General features: G+C 36.2%; 1 protein-coding gene across 1 annotated transcript in view; it reads right to left on the minus strand.

Annotated features, from left to right (window-relative positions):
• The window catches only part of LOC136885838 (probable phosphoserine aminotransferase), a 70,874-nt gene that overhangs the window by 10,616 nt on the left and 38,884 nt on the right, over nucleotides 1-21,374 (minus strand). The window contains exons 5-6 of the mRNA XM_067158549.2: nucleotides 17,096-17,190; nucleotides 2,666-2,835 (exon numbers count right to left, since the gene is read on the minus strand). Of these exons, the coding sequence (XP_067014650.2) occupies nucleotides 2,666-2,835; nucleotides 17,096-17,190 (265 nt within the window). The remainder of the gene's footprint in view (nucleotides 1-2,665; nucleotides 2,836-17,095; nucleotides 17,191-21,374) is intronic.

Raw genomic sequence — 21,374 nt, forward strand, 5'->3', positions numbered from 1 at the left:
TTAAAATTTGAGTCGTAAATTCTATTAAAACTCAATAGTATCTAAAGCTTAAAACTTAAATGCGTTGGAAATATTCTGCTTCATGTGTTGATTTGAGGCATGCTTCTGTAATCTATTCGTTGTAGACGGTGAATTGCAACTATTGGTTGTTTCCTCGAACTAGTCTTGGTTTGACGAGCAGATTTTACATTGGAAGTAGTTCGTTTTTATGAGAGCTTAGTCAAAAGGAACGTCAGTCCGAGAATCTTGAGGTGTTGATATGTTTTCTTTTTACAATATTTAAATGATGGTGCATTACTTTGACTGCTACTACAATGCCTTGTGGTACTTGTTACATTACGGTGACTGCTTGCTTTCTACTCCTTTTAGAAACACGTGTTTTGAAATGTGGATCTGGAGAAGAATGTTGAAGATTGGTCAGATGGAGAAAGGAACCAGTGAAAATATCTTGCAGGAATTCAGGGGAAGAGAGAACTGTTTCTAACTGTGCAGAAAAGGACTGCTAAATTCACTGGATATACCTTGCACCACGTGTTTCTAAAAGGAGTAGAAAGCAAGCAGTCACCGTAATGCGACAAGTACCACAAGGCATTGTAGTAGCAGTCAAAGGGACGCACCATCATTTAAATATTATAAAAAGAAAACATATCAACACCTCAAGATTCTCAGATTGACGTTTCTTTTGACTAGGCTTTCATAAAAATGAACTACTTCCAATGTAAAATCTGCTCGTCAAACCAAGACTAGTTTGAGGAAACAATCAATAGTTGCAATTCACCATCTACAACTAATAGATTACAGAAGCATGCCTCAAATCAACACATGAAGCACAATATTTCCAACGCATTTAAGTTTTAAGCTTTAGACACTATTGAGTTTTAACAGAATTTACGACTCAAATTTTAATATAATAAGTCAACCAACAATTGTTTTTAAAAAACAAAGAACTTGAGAATTTTAGCCAAATCTCGTTATTGTGAAGATATTATTGTGTTTTGGACATCAATGTTATTAGAATCAACGAATATCCCAATTTTAGCACTGTCATTTAAATCGTTAAACTGTCCATTGTGTTTACAAATGCCTATGTTAATGTATTTTACCACTTAGTTTTTAGAATCATAATTAAGTACAAATTAGTTATAAGCAAATTAACCTTGAGATAAATTACAAAGGCTGAGGATGCTTGAAACCAAGCAAAACATATCCCTTTTAATGTACTGTTGTAGCAATGTGAACTTCTAACACAAAATCAATTGTGTTGAAAAGGTGGAATAGAAAAATTAAAAATAAAAATTTGTGTGCAAATTATAGCAAATTTCAATACGGGTCTAAACATGAGATTAGTTACATGTAATGTAACATACCACTTAGTCGAGCAGCTTGTCTCCTTTCTCCCAAGTCTTCCCAGCCCAAACTTTGCAACATTTTTGGAACGCTACCCTTTTGTCGGAAATCACCCAGAACAAATCGAGCTGCTTTTCTTTGAATTTTTTCCAGTTCTTGAATCAAGTAATCCTGGTGAGGGTGCCATACACTGGAACCATACTCTAGTTGCGGTCTTACCAGGGTCTCTCCTTTACATCCTTACTACAACCCCTAAATACCCTCATAACCATGTGCAGAGATCTATACCCTCTATTTACAATCCCATTTATGTGATTACCCCAGTGAAGATCTTTCCTTATATTAACACCTAGGTACTTACAATGATCCCCAAAAGGAACTTTGACCTCATCAACACAGTAATTAAAACTGAGAGAACTTTTCCTATTTGTGAAAATCACAACCTGACTTTTAACCCCGTTTATCATCATACCATTGTCCGACTCGTTGGCTGAATGGTCAGCGTATTGGCCTTCGGTTCAGAGGGTCCCAGGTTCGATTCCCGGCTGAGTCTGGGATTTTAACCTTAACTGGTTAATTCCAATAGTTCGGGGGCTGGGTATGTGTGGCGTATTCAGCATTAGAAATCATCCTATGTAGGGCCCTCATCTTCACAGACATGCAGGTCACCTAATAAGCCGTCTACAAGAAAAAGACCTGCACCAGGCCTCTCCGGAAGCGACACGCCATAAATAATAATCATACCATTGCCTACTGTCCATCTCATGTCTCTTCTCTTTCCTTGTGTTTTTCCTACTTTCTTCTTGTCCTACACCTTCCGCATCAAGATTGAAGATCTGTCAAGATGGTCACTCAGTGAATGTTAGTGCCCACCCTTCTGATGAAACTGGAAAGCAGAAACGAGCTCATCATTGGCTGGGAAGAAATGGAATGTAGGAGGACTGGGATTGGTGAGTAGTGAACCCATATGAAGACAGCAGTGTGTAAGGATATGGAGATTGTCCTTGTCTTTTTATGTGTTCATATTTATCCTTGTCTCCTCTTCCTACACTGACTTGCCACTGTGCTTATGCATTTATGTTTCTTTTTTATACCCTGTCTCTCTAAATATAAATTGATTTGGCACATCTGTGTTTGTACTGTTCCCCTGGCCTTTTACCGTTGTATTCATCTGTTCTTATGTCTTCCTTTCCTTGTGTTTATCCAGCCTACTAATGAAGCTAGATCAGAAACCAGCTCATTTGGAGCTCGCCAGGTTCCCGTTAGATTACAAGCTTGAGGTATAATGATCAGATCCATAAAACTAGGTAATACTTACGAGAATGTTGGTGGAGTATTATGAATGGAGTTGTCTTTGGCCATGATGGTGAAGTCTAGCACAGTAGGACATATTGTTGCTGCCTTTCCAAGCAGATCTTCACGAACAATAACCAATGTTACACCAGGTGGACCAATATTCTTTTGTGCACCAGCAAAGATCACACCAAACTGCATGAAAGAAGAGATTATTGTTTACAGTACTGTGATTTCTGTTTCAAACAGAAATGTCTACAACTCATCCAGCAAATAGCTAGTGATACATTTATTGCTTTTGCCACTAATTAGATTACCGGTACTTATCTTTTATGTATTGAATATAGCTGTATAAAAATATATATCTAATAAAATAACTTAAGACCTCCAGATTAAAAGAAAAGAAAGAATTTAAATGTTACTGATATAAATCAGCCAATAATCATCATCATGAAAATACAGCACGGAGAGAAAAATACATTGAATACTCTCTTCCAATATGCATGCATGTTATATATACAAGTAATTAATTAAAACCACCTAATGTAAAATGTTTGCTATAATGTAGGCCTAAATGTGGCATTTTATGAGATCAGTAAAGTGTCCTTTTATTTACTTCGTATTATCATTATTCAACAGAACCTGTTTAAAATAACTTGTATCAAAAAAAAAAATTGAATTAATCAGCCGACCAAAATGTGTATATCCCAGTAATTATTCAATACAGTTGATCATGCTTTAGCACGATGGAGAAAACATTCATTAATACTTTCACAATAATTACTATGAATAATATGGTATGCAGCAAAACAAACAACACTGAAATTATTGCTCATCTGCTGTCCATGTTTCTCTAGCAATGAAGTATTTATTTATTGTATATAATAATTTGACGTACTATGAATTCAGTGTTGTTGATTTCTGCAATTCTGCTTCTCACAACAGAGGAAAAGGTGTTTATTATGGAACATTATTTCCGATCATACGAAGTGGGGTGTCAGAATGGGCCAAATTTGCCTCACGTTAAAGCACAAGGAGTGATTTAATTTTTATGGGATATACACATTTCAGTCTGCTGATTAATTCAATTTTTTTATACAAGTTATTTTAAATAGGTTCTGTTGAATAATGATAATATGAAGTAAATAAAAGGACACTTTACCGATCTCATAAAATGCCACAACTAGGCCTACATTATATTAAGAGGGGGATTCTGCAGGACAATATAAAATTTGACATTTATATTTTCTTATGTATATAGATAATATGAATAATGTTAGCCATCCTTGACAAGTTCCATCATATAGGATCAGTCTTATGTCAACAAAAGGGGACATCAGAGGACACCCAAGAACTGTCACCACAAGCAAAACCTACCCCTCCAATGCAGCAAGATGGAATCACAGAACCATCCGATGACCTAAATGTTAGACCCCTTTAAACAACAAGCATCATCATCATCATACTAGACAAAATAAGAATCATTTCAGTAATGAGTTAGATCAGCAATGTTTGAGGAACTGAGAGAATTAGAGTAAATGAAGCATTATCTGACCCTGTAACAATTAAGAGGGGGATTCTGCAAGACAATATAAAATTTGACATTTATATTTTCTTATGTACTTATATAAATAATATGAGTAAAGAACTGGAATCACAGATGATGTTATACCATATACCATAAATAAGTTTACAGGACTATGAGCGACTGCGAAAAGACCTTGACAACATTGTGAGATGGATAGCAGACAATGGTATGATGGTAAATGGGATGGAATGTCAGGTTTCACCAAGGGAAACTTACTCTCAGTTTTAATTACTGTGTTGATGGGGATGAAAATACCTTTTGCAGATCACTGTAAGTACCTAGGTGGTAATATAAGGAAAGATCTTTATTTGGAGATCACATCAAATCACATTAATGAGGTTGTAAATAAAGATTCCAGGTCTCCTCATATGGTTTTGAGGGCATTTAGGAGTTGCAGTAAGGATGTAAGTAAGACCCCATTTAGAGTATGGTTCCAGTGTATGGGGCCCACACCAGGATTACTTGATATTGTGACCGTATCGGTCATGTACATATTTATTTAATAATTACTTTAGGCAGTGAAAACTTTTGTTAAGCTCCCTTGTATATATTACAGAAAGTTGCATTACGTTGCATCTGTTTGCACAACGCCTCTAACTTGGTAAACACAAGTCCGTCATAGCTGCAGGAATCCCCAGACAGAGCGCGAGCTATGAAAAATGATAAGGGAAAAAAAATCAATACTAATAACTCCGTCTACTAAAAATGGCCGAAACTCGGCAATGCCAACCTGCAAGCTTGATTTGTATGGTTGGATTTTGAGATATGCATAACAATTAGTAAGGGAAACCTCGGCATGTCATATGTTTTCATAATAGACCTCTGCCAAAATTCGAGTTGTTTATAAAATGTTAACATGTGGAAAAATACTCATAATATATAACCATTAGTAGCGTCCCCACGCTAACTGACTACGCACACTCCGCACGGGGCATCCCCGTAAAGGCATCATTTGATAATAAATTTTAAATAAACTGCCGATCGATGCATGTTCTGCACATAACAAGAGTACTTAAGAGTCTGAGTCACACATTTGAGCGCATTACCGATGTCATACAACACGTAGAACCACTAATTTAAAAAAATGTGGTGGTGACTGACCGCCATCTATTGTGTGTGTAGGGGTAATGTTATAAATGGGGTAGCTACGATGACACAAGATCCACTTGATGCGAAAGATTGAAGGCAGACCTACAGTCCGCTGGTCAGAACGACCTTACATGTATTTGGGAGTTATAATATATATTTTGCAAATACGCGGTGTGAAAACCTTTGTCCAAGTGATGGTATTGAAAGTATTTAAGTAACACGACTGCGAGAACTGTGTTACAGTTTGAAAAATTGTGTTTTTGAGTGACGCAACTTATTTCAACATCATTAAAGTTGTTACAGTGAAGAAGAGGACCCTGGGATTATGAATGTGCTCAGCAGGAATAGAAGAGGATTCAAACCTGTGTTCCACGTCAGCGCCATGAGAGGCTAAGCGACGATAAGGGGGATCAGTTTTTTGATATGCTCTATTGGTGGAAAAATATCTAATTCCCTCCATGAGAACTTAGAATTTCCATTTATGATGATAAGTACTAAAAATATAAATATTTATCTAAATAAATGCACGGTTATGTAATATGTAGATCACATAAATTAGGTTAGTAATGTAAATTGCATGTATTCTTGAATTAGAGAGAGAGAGAGAGAACTTGTGAGTGGTCTTCATATTGTTTATATATTCATCTAGATGGTCTAAAATTACGGGCCTGTAAAAAAATATAATTTTAATGTAATGCATGTATGTGATTTAATGGTAACATATCAGTAAGTCTGTGAGTGCTTTAGATTAGGAGGGCAAACTGTAGATTTGTATTATGGATAATTTCATACCGTGATATGTATATTTTATTCTACGGAATATTCAAGCCTAGTTTGGTAATGCATAGTGACAGTGTCTTCAAAATGCCACTATTGGCATAATAATCATGAAGATAGGAAAACACTCTTGTTTTAATGTAATTTTGCATGATAAGAATACGTAGATGGCTGTATTAATTATATGCGCAACTTGTGACAAGCCTGGACAACGAACAAATCCCCTCCCATCTTAGATAAAAGTTTTCCTTTTATGTCAAGTATTTGTTTCCCTGTAATATCAGAATAATATTATGGATACGTTTAAATCCATTATTTGATTTTTTTTAATCTGAGTTCAAACTGTAGGAAAACATAGGCTGAGATATTCTATGTCGTCGGATGGATGTGAACCTGGACATTCTAAGTCCATGGATGTGAAATTGGAAAGATGAATAGTGGCTTGATATTGAATTAAAGAATTATAACAGGGCAGAAAATTAATAAGCCAGTGGACCTTTGGAATATGGTATGAGGATATCAGTTGAAATGATATTATTTACGATGATGTATTTTAATTGAGACGATTGGTCTTGCCTTAAGTTATTGACAAGAAGTATTCTGTGGCCCACCATTATTAGGTGTGGTTAGACGTATGATTTATGATTTTAGAGAGGGTGCGTTAGCACTTCCCATGTGAGAAGGGTTACTGCCAATATTATTGTTCAAGCCTGTCCACTAAGACTGAATGTTTGGAGTTTCGCATAAACCTGATTACATTTAAAGGATTCTTTTTAACACGTTCATGTTTATTTCTATAAAGAAATTAAATAACTGGAACGCCAGTATTATTATTGATTTATTGACCTTATGAATAATTGAGATAGGGAGTTTTTAGATACCTGTTTGTCGATTGCATCTTGGTGATCGTTGGTTTGAACTCGACGGCAGACCATGGATTTTCTTTGTCACACAATATTTCTTTTACGTTATACAGCCAGTTGCATGTATATATTGTTTATAGTTTGTTTTAAAATAAATGTACATCATTTTTTTTAAATATGCTCCTTGAGTTGTGTTTAATTTTTCTTTTTTTGTTTGGATTCCAAAACGGGTTCTGTCTCGTGATTGGTTATCGGATTCATTGCGATGTGGGTTCGATTTCTGGACTTGACATCAGTCAAATATTATTTTAATCATTATGATTTTATCCACTAGTGTTTGCTTATTCTTTTGTTTATTTATTTAGTAGTATAATTAATTAGTTAGGCGACCACTCCAAGTTGTTTCCAATTTTTCGTATAGGTAATTGTTTCTTCTAATAGTGAAGAAGGCTTTTAATGAGAACCGTCGCATTTACAAGGATATTTCTGTTCTTAAAAAGGATTTTGTATTTGTATTTAATTTAATACTTATTGTCATGTCATAAACGAAAGGGAACAAACAACTTCTACATTTAATCGATAAATATTAACAAATATGAATTATACATTTTTTTTAATGAAAGGAGTGACATCTCCAAATTTGTATTTAGTCCATCGGACATTGTATATTTTATTTTCATTATAATAAAATTATTCAGGGTTGATTTCAGTTAATCATGAATTTTATCAAGGAATAATAAAACTTTTCTTTACTTGTCATTTTGCCGGAAAAACATTGCATCCTAAATTTCCCTCCGTTCATTTATGCTTTTAAGTTAGTTAAGTGTTATATTTTGATCTTTTGTCACAAACACACCATGGCCCTCGGAGGCCGTTGGTTTGATTCTTTGGAACGGAGGAGTGCAGTTGATCCTTGCACGGTCGAAAGAGCTTTTGCTCACCCATTACTTTGAAGTTTATTTTTCTTCATTTTCTAGATGAGGTGGCATTTGACTCTAGACTAAAAAGGTCCCATACCATCGAACGCCTTGGCGTATGGTGCTATATGGCAGTAGCCCGAAATTATGGGGACTATGTCGCTGTCATGTGGTTCTGTGGGACAATGGCGTGGGTGGTATGGTTGCAATATGAGAACTAGAAAGGATCCAAAGGAAAGCAGCACAGTTTGCTCTGGGCAATTTCCGACAAAAGAATTGTGTAACTTTAAGGTTTTTCAGTCTCTCGAAAATACTAATTAAACACATATGGCATTATAGATTACCTGTAAAAAAAATACACACTATTACACTTTTGTTCTCCAAGAACATCCTCAGATTCTATCAAATCACTTTAAATCACGTGTGTATATGTATAATATTGTTTACATTTTATAAACTTGTCAATGATTGAGAGTTGGTGATATTATGAACAAGTAAAAAAAAAAAAAATAATTGTGGTAATATTCATTGTCACCTTATTAACTTATAGAAAAGTCTTTGTACTTATCTAAGCTGTTACAGAGTAGTCCAATGCTTTCAAACACTGTTTCCGAACTGGAGTGGAAAGTTTCTGTGGGTGTTGAACTCTGTTCCTCGGAGAGGGGAGGGGAAATAGGGGAGTGAGGGAAATATTGCAGCACTGACTTGCCACTGTGCTTATGCAATTATGTGTTTCATTTCATGTCCCTGTCTCTCTAAATATAAATTGATTTAGCACATCTGTGTTGGTAGTGTGCTCCTTGTCTTCTACCACTGTATTCATCTTTATCTTATGTCTTCCTTTCCTTGTAATGCTACTCTTTGTGATTATCATCCAGCTTTCTTCTTATCCTACAGTTCACACTTCAAGACTGAAAAGCTGAGACTGAGAACCTAACAGCAATGCCACATATATAGCCCAAACAAGACGTTTTTCACACAAGATACAAAGAACACAAAAATGCAATCAGATACAATTAACATTCAGCATTCGGAGAATACATATATAACAGTTCATCAATAGTAATCTTAATTAATTGTATTATTGTTATTCCTTATCTGACTTACTTATCTCAATAACTGTAATTGATTACAATGATATTTTAAATTAATACTGTAAAAATCAAAAAACTTATATGTGGTTAAGTGTAAGGGAGGGCCAAGAGCCCTAACTTCACCAAATAAATAAATAAATTTCATAGACATCAACACAGACCAAAAAAAAATTACACATTGAAAATAAAAGCAAATCTTTGAATATTAAAGAATCAACCAAAATGTACATCACAAAAAAGCTAACAAAACCAACCTGAATGTAATATGTAGATCACATAAATTAGGTTAGTAATGTAAATTGCATGTATTCTTGAATTAGAGAGAGAGAGAGAGAACTTGTGAGTGGTCTTCATATTGTTTATATATTCATCTAGATGGTCTAAAATTACGGGCCTGTAAAAAAATATAATTTTAATGTAATGCATGTATGTGATTTAATGGTAACATATCAGTAAGTCTGTGAGTGCTTTAGATTAGGAGGGCAAACTGTAGATTTGTATTATGGATAATTTCATACCGTGATATGTATATTTTATTCTACGGAATATTCAAGCCTAGTTTGGTAATGCATAGTGACAGTGTCTTCAAAATGCCACTATTGGCATAATAATCATGAAGATAGGAAAACACTCTTGTTTTAATGTAATTTTGCATGATAAGAATACGTAGATGGCTGTATTAATTATATGCGCAACTTGTGACAAGCCTGGACAACGAACAAATCCCCTCCCATCTTAGATAAAAGTTTTCCTTTTATGTCAAGTATTTGTTTCCCTGTAATATCAGAATAATATTATGGATACGTTTAAATCCATTATTTGATTTTTTTTAATCTGAGTTCAAACTGTAGGAAAACATAGGCTGAGATATTCTATGTCGTCGGATGGATGTGAACCTGGACATTCTAAGTCCATGGATGTGAAATTGGAAAGATGAATAGTGGCTTGATATTGAATTAAAGAATTATAACAGGGCAGAAAATTAATAAGCCAGTGGACCTTTGGAATATGGTATGAGGATATCAGTTGAAATGATATTATTTACGATGATGTATTTTAATTGAGACGATTGGTCTTGCCTTAAGTTATTGACAAGAAGTATTCTGTGGCCCACCATTATTAGGTGTGGTTAGACGTATGATTTATGATTTTAGAGAGGGTGCGTTAGCACTTCCCATGTGAGAAGGGTTACTGCCAATATTATTGTTCAAGCCTGTCCACTAAGACTGAATGTTTGGAGTTTCGCATAAACCTGATTACATTTAAAGGATTCTTTTTAACACGTTCATGTTTATTTCTATAAAGAAATTAAATAACTGGAACGCCAGTATTATTATTGATTTATTGACCTTATGAATAATTGAGATAGGGAGTTTTTAGATACCTGTTTGTCGATTGCATCTTGGTGATCGTTGGTTTGAACTCGACGGCAGACCATGGATTTTCTTTGTCACACAATATTTCTTTTACGTTATACAGCCAGTTGCATGTATATATTGTTTATAGTTTGTTTTAAAATAAATGTACATCATTTTTTTTAAATATGCTCCTTGAGTTGTGTTTAATTTTTCTTTTTTTGTTTGGATTCCAAAACGGGTTCTGTCTCGTGATTGGTTATCGGATTCATTGCGATGTGGGTTCGATTTCTGGACTTGACATCAGTCAAATATTATTTTAATCATTATGATTTTATCCACTAGTGTTTGCTTATTCTTTTGTTTATTTATTTAGTAGTATAATTAATTAGTTAGGCGACCACTCCAAGTTGTTTCCAATTTTTCGTATAGGTAATTGTTTCTTCTAATAGTGAAGAAGGCTTTTAATGAGAACCGTCGCATTTACAAGGATATTTCTGTTCTTAAAAAGGATTTTGTATTTGTATTTAATTTAATACTTATTGTCATGTCATAAACGAAAGGGAACAAACAACTTCTACATTTAATCGATAAATATTAACAAATATGAATTATACATTTTTTTTAATGAAAGGAGTGACATCTCCAAATTTGTATTTAGTCCATCGGACATTGTATATTTTATTTTCATTATAATAAAATTATTCAGGGTTGATTTCAGTTAATCATGAATTTTATCAAGGAATAATAAAACTTTTCTTTACTTGTCATTTTGCCGGAAAAACATTGCATCCTAAATTTCCCTCCGTTCATTTATGCTTTTAAGTTAGTTAAGTGTTATATTTTGATCTTTTGTCGCAAACACACCATGGCCCTCGGAGGCCGTTGGTTTGATTCTTTGGAACGGAGGAGTGCAGTTGATCCTTGCACGGTCGAAAGAGCTTTTGCTCACCCATTACTTTGAAGTTTATTTTTCTTCATTTTCTAGATGAGGTGGCATTTGACTCTAGACTAAAAAGGTCCCATACCATCGAACGCCTTGGCGTATGGTGCTATATGGCAGTAGCCCGAAATTATGGGGACTATGTCGCTGTCATGTGGTTCTGTGGGACAATGGCGTGGGTGGTATGGTTGCAATATGAGAACTAGAAAGGATCCAAAGGAAAGCAGCACAGTTTGCTCTGGGCAATTTCCGACAAAAGAATTGTGTAACTTTAAGGTTTTTCAGTCTCTCGAAAATACTAATTAAACACATATGGCATTATAGATTACCTGTAAAAAAAATACACACTATTACACTTTTGTTCTCCAAGAACATCCTCAGATTCTATCAAATCACTTTAAATCACGTGTGTATATGTATAATATTGTTTACATTTTATAAACTTGTCAATGATTGAGAGTTGGTGATATTATGAACAAGTAAAAAAAAAAAAAATAATTGTGGTAATATTCATTGTCACCTTATTAACTTATAGAAAAGTCTTTGTACTTATCTAAGCTGTTACAGAGTAGTCCAATGCTTTCAAACACTGTTTCCGAACTGGAGTGGAAAGTTTCTGTGGGTGTTGAACTCTGTTCCTCGGAGAGGGGAGGGGAAATAGGGGAGTGAGGGAAATATTGCAGCACTGACTTGCCACTGTGCTTATGCAATTATGTGTTTCATTTCATGTCCCTGTCTCTCTAAATATAAATTGATTTAGCACATCTGTGTTGGTAGTGTGCTCCTTGTCTTCTACCACTGTATTCATCTTTATCTTATGTCTTCCTTTCCTTGTAATGCTACTCTTTGTGATTATCATCCAGCTTTCTTCTTATCCTACAGTTCACACTTCAAGACTGAAAAGCTGAGACTGAGAACCTAACAGCAATGCCACATATATAGCCCAAACAAGACGTTTTTCACACAAGATACAAAGAACACAAAAATGCAATCAGATACAATTAACATTCAGCATTCGGAGAATACATATATAACAGTTCATCAATAGTAATCTTAATTAATTGTATTATTGTTATTCCTTATCTGACTTACTTATCTCAATAACTGTAATTGATTACAATGATATTTTAAATTAATACTGTAAAAATCAAAAAACTTATATGTGGTTAAGTGTAAGGGAGGGCCAAGAGCCCTAACTTCACCAAATAAATAAATAAATTTCATAGACATCAACACAGACCAAAAAAAAATTACACATTGAAAATAAAAGCAAATCTTTGAATATTAAAGAATCAACCAAAATGTACATCACAAAAAAGCTAACAAAACCAACCTGAATGACCATACACATATAAAAAATCCACACTCTTTGCCCTCCTTAACTCCACGTAACATCTGGACAAGATATACACTTCTTGCATTAGTGGTTAATGAATCCCACAGGAGGAAATCTCTGACTTAAATGTCTGGAATGTGAGTTAGGATATTCATGTCTGTAGGAAATTCTCTGAATTCACGCACTGTCTTTCGTCACCCGAGACAGCATCTTACAAAATACTCTCTAATTCAATTCCATACTTATATTTAATTAAATTGTTAAACTACATTACTCCCTAATACACAAAAATATATTAGAACATGAAGGAGCAACATACCCCTCCCCTCCTCCAGTGGACAGAACAATGACCCACAACAAATCCCTCACTCCCTTACTTCCCCCTCCCCTCCACATGGAACAGAACTGATAGTTAAAAGCAAATCTTTGTATATTAAAGAAGCAACCAAAATTTACAAAGTTAAAAGCTAACCAAGCCAACCAAAATTATCATACACTTAAAAGAAATCACCTCCTCTTTAACTAACCTAACCCCATGGCACTACAGCCCTGAAGGGCCTTAGCCTACCGAGCGACCGCTGCTCAGCCCAAAGGTCTGCAGATTACGAGGTGTTGGTGTGGTCAGCACAACGAATCCTCTCGGCCGTTATTCTTGGCTTTCTAGACCGGGGCCGCTATCTCACCGTCAGATAGCTCCTCAATTCTAATCATGTAGGCTGAGTGGACCTCGAACCAGCCCTCAGATCTGGATAAAAATCCCTGACCTGGCCAGGAATCGAACCCAGGGCCTCGAGGTAAGAGACAGGCACGCTACCCCTATACCACATCCACTTTTTGCATAACTTAATTAACATATGGTCAACATTTACACTCGTTGCATTAGCACTTAATGAATCCCACACGAAGAAATCTCTGAATTAAGTGTTTGGAATGTGGGTTAGGATATTCTTTTCTGTAGTAAATTCTCTGAATTTTGCTCACTTGTCAAAACTGCTGCATTCAAAATACCTTTTTTTTTTTTCCCTATTTTTATTGAATCTTTTCCAATATCTTTCTGTTCTAGATTTTTCCAAACTTTTTTCTCTGGAGAAATCACATATTACTGCCACATCTTTCCCATATGGCCATTCAGTTAGTTTCTAAAGGCAATTTTAGTCAATGCAACCAAAGGTTCCTGTCCTCAACTTCACAATCAATTTCTTGATAGGTAGTATACTGAAAAATTTGCATCAAATCATCAAATCCTTGGTCTCTCGCGTTCTCACTTCCCCATCAGGAGAGTAATATGGTGCAAGGTATATTCAGCAGATTTAGCAGTCCTTTTCTGCACAGTTAGAAACACTTCTCTCTTCCCCGGAATTCCTGCAAGATATTTTCATTGGTTCCTTTCTCCATCCGTCCAATCTTCAACATTCTTCTCCAGATCCACATTTCAAATGCCTTAAGTCATTTGCAGTCTTGATTGTTAACTGTCCAAGATTCATATCCATACAACAGAATACTCCACACAAAAGATTTTACAAAACTTTTCCTGATCTGAAATCTACGTGCCTGCAAGTCAAAAGATTTCTCTTCATATGAAACACCTGTTTGGCTAGTGCTATTCTCCTCTTGATCTCTGTACTGCACTTGTTGATAATAGGAACTGGCAACTTGATCCACTGTCTTGCCAGCAATCTTGATATTCGCACATATCTATGAGGATGGGGCCCTACCTATGATGAATTATAATGATGAAAACAGCACGCACACACCCAGGCCCTGAGCCTTTGAAATTAAGGTTAAAATCCCCGATCCGGCTGGGAATCAAATCTGGGATCCCCTGAACCAAAGGCTAGCATGCTAATCGTTTAGCCATGGAGCTAGACTAATCATAATTAGTGAACATGCTTTGTTTCCTTCACCTTATTGTTAAGCAGAGAATCTGACAATGAAAATAATACCTCCAACCTCTTTGACATCTCTTTCTTTGAGTCTGCAACCACCCCAATATCATCTGCAAATCCAGTGCACTGGATTTGTTGTCCATTGACCTTAATCCATTTTGTGACTTCCTTGAACTTGTTTACAGCCTCTTCAATGAATTTCTTGAACAGCTGTGGTGACAGTAAGTGACCTTGCCTCACTCCTTTACTAATTTCTGCTGTCCTGATGCTTTCTCTGATGTTTATCACTGTACCCTATAACTTTTACAGTTGCAGTGTCAGCTTCCTATCTTTCCAATCTAAACCGATACTTTTCAGAGTTTGAAATAATCTGTCCACAAAGAGAACATCGGTGTTCCGATTCATCTCTGTTCTTCTTTCTAAAACTGTTTGAAGAGCCAAAATACTCGTAGCTTCTCTTGTCCCATCTGAAACCAAACTGACTGTGATCAATATGGAGGTCTATTTCATTTTTATCCTGTTCTTCATTATGTTAACTAGGAGGCTACCTTAGGTGCATGAGAGAAGAGTTACTATTCTATATCCAGAGCATTCTAAACTATTTTTCTTTTTTTTTCTTGTATCATAACAATGTTGCTATTGACAAAGTCTTCTGGAATTACTTCACCATCATCATCATCATAACATTTAAATATCACAGATGTTGTTTTGTATCTTCTCCTGTGTACTTAAGAAATAGTGCTTGAAGATTATCTGGCCTGGCCTGCTCCCGGTCTCGAAAGCCAAGATTAACGGCCAGAGGATTTGTCGTGCTGACCACATGACACCTCATAATCTATTTAATGTCAAAAACTTCATGTTTGGTCCGTATTGAATCCAGATTTACATTAAGGAGTGAGGGTAATTGTTTCCACCTATTCAATACTACAACAGTGTGAAGTCATTAATACATCACATATTTATTAGATTTCAACATAGGGACCGGTTTTGGCAACTGTATTTGCTATCATCAGCCAAAGGAAAAATTGTTACAAGGTGTTATACAAATCTATATTAACATAATTTCAAAATATATGTATATACAAATTGAACCATACTCTTAAACTATTTTGTGTATTAGGTGTACACCATAAAACTTTTTTATTGAAATTACTAGTATATTTCTTATGTGATATATTATAATTTGTTAATTCTGTACAATCTTTTGGATATAAATAGTTAAACGTTGTCAGTTCCTTGTAGTTGTTGCAAAATGCTGATTAAGCATCTTGTTTAGTTAAAATCAATCTCTTAAAAAAAATTTCAAGAAATCTGGTCCACCAGTCTACTAGTATCAAGTCTATCCATAATTAAGGACACTACAATCAAAAAATATAGACTAAAAACGCATATTAATATTACTAAAAGCCATTGCATTCACAAAGGATTGTCATTAAGTTCATGTTTTACCAAGGCTAACGCTAACATTCATTTTTCGAGGAACTGTTTTCCACTAAAGACCTGTACTACAATGGACCTCCATACCAAACATAAAAATGTATAATTGGCCAAGAAACACTGAATGCCCGTAATGTCTAAGCAGCTGTAATTTTTAAGAGATAGATTTTACCAAAGACTTGTACTGCAATGAACCTCGATACCAAGCACAAATATGTTTAATGTTCCAAAATGACATTCGCTGAATTTATTTTAATGTATGTTAGTAACTAGAATGCATAATTGGCCAAGAAAAACTGTATGCCCTTAATGTCTAAGCAGCTGTAAAAACAATTTTAAGAGATTGATTTTAACTAAACTAGATGCTTAATCAGCATTCTGCAATAACTACAAGGAATTGACAACATTTTTAACTATTTATATCTAAAAGATTGTACAGAATTAACAAATTATAATATATCGCATAAGAAATATGCTAGTAATTTCAATAAAAAAGTTTTAAGGTGTACACCTACTACACAAAATAGTTTAAGAGTATGGTTCAATTTGTATATACATATATTTTAAAATGATATTAATATAAATTTGTATAACGCCTTGTAACAATTTTTCCTTTGGCTGATGATGGCAAATACAGTTGCCGAAACCAGTCGCTATGTTGAAATCTAATAAATATGTGATGTATTAACGACTTCACACTGTTGTAGTATTGAATAGGTGGAAACAATTACCCTCACTCCTTAATGTAAACCTCATAATCTGCAGGCCTTCAAGGCTGAGCAGCGGTCACTTGATAGGCCAAGGCACTTCAAGGGCTGTAGTGTTGTGTGGGGGGTTTGAAGTGCTACCTCAAATTCTCTCCTTGTATTGTTGGATCTTTGTCATCACCCACATTGTCTTCAGGTCCAATATATTTCATTTCATATGTTGTACTTCTCATTTCATCTGTTGTACTTTCTCAGGCACAAAATTCTTCTAAATTTACATTCCAATATTCATTGCTTTTCAATATTTTACTTGATAATGAAAATGGGTACTGCTATTCATAATCTACTTCTGAAATCAAACTATTCTAGCAATTAAGATGTTCATGACTTGGTAAGAGCATTTTACTGCATTGGATTAGTTTAACATATCCTCCCTGCAAGAACTGTGCAAGTCCAAACTTACCTTGGAAACATCTACTTCACGGGAAAGAATATTGGAAGACATATCTGACACAAGGGGAATGCCTTTAGTATCTGGAATGTATGGAAATTCCACACCTGAAACAAACACAGTCATGTCTAATGTAGTATTGCTCTGGTTTTTTAATCTAAATGAGTCCTGATCCTACATCAGATTGCCACATTCTTTGAAGATAAAGTTGGTATCACTGGATAAACATGTTATGCAGGTGTGAAAATGTTGTTAGGTGTTAAGAATTGCTTAGAACCTATACTGAGAATGTGACATCATTGACAAAAATGTTTGTGGAGAGATGATTCTGCCCTCCTACTCAGAGGACTCAAGCAGCTGAAATGAGATTTGGGACATAATATAGACATTTTGAGAGATGCTGTTGATTTAGTTGTGATGGGAGATAGTGTTGAAAACCTCCTATCTTATAACCTAAAACTTGGAAGGAAATTTTCAAAAAAAGGTATAAAAATCAGCATTGACATGGGTAAAGTGATCTTAAAGGAGGAAGAAACCAAATGAATACAATATTTAGGATATACAAAATTATCCCCTTGCTGGCAAGATGAAGTGTTTACAGTGCGCTATGTCTTCTGGTATGGGCTAGAATAAAATTGTTACTTTCATTGACTTGTCTCAGTCTTATTCTTGGCTTTGACAATATGAAAGTGGTTGAGGTATGAGTGACGCTAGTAATGCCATTCCTTATGCAGCCAATCCTTGCTATGAATGGTGTGAAAATGTCGCTCATAGGGTCAATTGGTGCACACATTTCAGTGGGCTTGGCAGACTGCTGTGCGATAGCAACTTCTGGCTCAGTGAGGAAAGCAACGGGAAACTATATCACTCCTCATTTCCCTAGTACGCCTCTTCAGTGACACCTAGGCCATCTATGACAGCTAAGGGTGAAGCTGTTGAGGATCCAACCAGCCTTCAGGCAGAATACCATACATACATACACAAAATTTGAGTAGTTGGATCATTTCAAGTAATTATGATGTATTTCCTCCCAGAATGACAGAGAAGCAAGGGAAATCAAATCAAGATATAGCAAAGCTAATGCTATGATTTTGCACTTGTGGCTCCTTGTGAAATGAAAGTGAGTTTTCAAACCAAATTCTCCTTATAGCACTCTGTTTTCAGGCTAGCATTAATATAGAAGCGGAAGGTTCGATTTCCGACTGGGTCGAGGAGTTTAACCTTAATTGGTTATTTCCAATGGCTCGGGAGCTGGGTGTCATGTATTCAACATTAGAAATCATCCTAGGTAGGGCCCTCATCTTCACAGATATGCAGGTCGCCTAATAGGCTGTCTATGAGAAAAAGACACACACCAGGCCTCTCCAGAGGCCACACGCCATTATTATCAAATTTCTCGTCTGACTTGTTGGCTGAACGGTCAGCGTACTGGCCTTCTGTTCAGAGGGTCCCGGGTTCGATTCCCGGCCGGGTTGGGGATTTTAACGTTAATTGGTTAATTCCAATGGCATGGGGGCTGGGTGTATGTGTTGTCTTCATCGTCATTTCATCCTCATCACGGTGCGCAGGTCGCCTACGGGAGTCAAATAATAGAAAGACCTGCACCTGGCGAGCCGAACCCGTCCTGGGATATTCCGACACTAAAAGCCATACGACATTTCATTTCATCAAATTTCTCACAAAAAAAAAAAGGCTCCAAAACTTCCGAAATTTTGAGATGGCTCCACTCACAGTTTGGGAAAGAAACACTTTCACAGATTCGAGTGTATGAGTGGGCTAAAAAATTTGTGGCAGAAAGGGAAGCTGTGAAAAATGAACCTCATGAAAGGAGACCACAGACAAGCATCACTGCAGATGAATTGTTGCCATTCATGACATTATTGATGAAAATCAGCAAATAAAAATTTTGCAAATTGTTTTAGCCATAGGAATAAGATAAACCATAATCCGAGATGAACTCCTTTTCAGAAAATTATCTGCCAGGTGGGTTTCTGGTCTCCTCAACTAGGAACAGAAAACTTTACTCCAGGAAGTTTGTCAGAGACTCCTGCTTCGCTACGAGGAGGAAGGAGAGGATTTCTTGCATCGTATTGTGACTTGTAATGAAACTTGGGTGCATCATTACACCCCAGAGTCGAAGCAAGCAGTCGTGAAGTGGCAGCAAAGAGACAGGTCCAGTCAGGGCCAAAACATGCCCATCTGCTGGAAGGGTCCTTGCAACCATTTTCTGGGACTCCGCAGGCATTTTGCTGGTGGATTTTCTTCACGAATACAGGACAGTTAATGCAGCCTATTACTGTCGCTTTTTCGATGAAGCAAAAGCTGTGTATCGCAACAAGCGACGCCGGCAATCAATCCAAAATGTCATTCTTCTCCATGACAATGCAAGGCCACATACTGCTGCTTTAACATCATAAAAACTGGAGGAAATTCACTGGACACCTCTAGAACACCCTCCGTACAGTCCAGTTTTTTCGCCCTGTGACTACCATTTGTTTGGACCACTCAAACAAGACCTAAGAGGACAGCAGTTCAATGATGATGCAAGGATAGAAGAGTTCATGCGCAACTGGCTCTGCATACATCCCTCTTCTTTCTATTAGGACGGCATCAAACACTTACCAATCTGGTGGAGAAAATATGTGTCGAAGGCAAGACATTATGTAGAAAAGTGATCTCTATATGTGTAATTTATTTTTGGTTCATGCAATAAATTTTTCAAAAGTAATTCCTGTTTATATTTGATCCGCCCTCGTAAGTCTATGCTTTAGTCCCGTTTTCTGATACGGGGTTGAGCATGAATTGAGATGGCATGTTTTCATTTTTTGGAGGGATGTAATCACTATTGCGTGTTTCTGTGGTGCTTGGTAGTGTAATGTGTTGTCTGAATATGAAAAGAAAAGTGGTGGGACAAACACAAACACCCAGTCACCGAGCAAGAAGAATTAATCAGACACGATTAAAATCCCTAACCCATCCGGGAATTGAATCTGGGACCCTGAACTGTAGGCCTCAATGCTGACCATTTGGCTAATGAGTCAGACATTTGACATGCTTCAGGAATAATGAAACAAATTCCATCTTCAGTGTATCAGAACTGACAAGTAAACCCTTCCATCTGTAAGTCTCCAATCATACTGAGATTTGGTATGGCGACTTCAGTAGGAATGCTTTATTCATCCATATCAAAATTAGATGCCCAGTCATATAATTAGTACCTGTTTTGGGGTGTCAAAGTTTGCTCATTTAAGCACTGTGGAGACAGCAGTGAGTGGCGCGAAGCAGATAGAAGCAGGGCGGCTGGCCAGTTCATGTGTCATGCTCTCAATCTTTCTCTCTCTCATACACACACTTTACTTCCCCACCTCTACCTGCTTCCCACTGCTCACTCCTGTCTATGTGGTACTTAAATCAGCAAACTTGGATACCTCAAAATAGTAGCTTAATATACAACTGGGCAATCAATTTTGATATGATTGAGTAAAGCATTCCTGCTGAAGTCGTCGTACCAAATCTCAGTCAGATCGGAGACGTACAGTTGTAACCGTCCAGGCTTCTCCAGCCATACTTTTACGCGATATCACTTGATATCAAGATTATCCGCCATCGGCAATTATTTATATGACATATTTATTTTAACTTCAATCATTGTAAATAAGGCTTTTGGAATCATATTGTATATATTAGAACATCATTTATTATTTAAATTATTATATTACATAGGATAGGAATTCATTATGTATTGTAAATATGGTCAATGTTGAGACAGAGTTGTTGTCATTTCATCTCATACTTGTGTACACGGCAAAGTTATTCTTGAAGTGGGGAAGTTGGATGAGTCACTGGGTTAAACTCATGAGCAAGAGGCACTCCACAGCTACCCGCGTGCAAGGCTAGGAAGCCAGGCAACTACATCATCACCACGCCTACTGGACTTGTCAAGAATGAAGAGAGGGAGATGATAATGCGATCTACGAATCAGATGCTTTGTTATATTGAGATTTGTTGTTGAGCTGCTATCAGGAGTGGGAAGAGCCCGGTGATATATTATGTAAAGTGGAGCAATTCACGGACACACACACGACTACCAGAACTACAACTACTTTATTGATTTTTGAGTCAGTGAGTGCTCTCTTCGAGACAGTTATTTTCGTACAGTGTGTTGTCGCTTCGACACAGTACTTAGCTGCTGTGATGCTGTCGGATCTGCGTGAGACCAAACAAGCTTATGGTTTGTGAGATATTTAGTAATTATTCTGGACGAAGAACTACGTTTAGTTCAAGTCCATGG

Source organism: Anabrus simplex, chromosome 1 (assembly GCF_040414725.1).
Source record: "Anabrus simplex isolate iqAnaSimp1 chromosome 1, ASM4041472v1, whole genome shotgun sequence".
In the NCBI taxonomy this organism is placed as follows: Eukaryota; Metazoa; Arthropoda; class Insecta; order Orthoptera; family Tettigoniidae; genus Anabrus; species Anabrus simplex.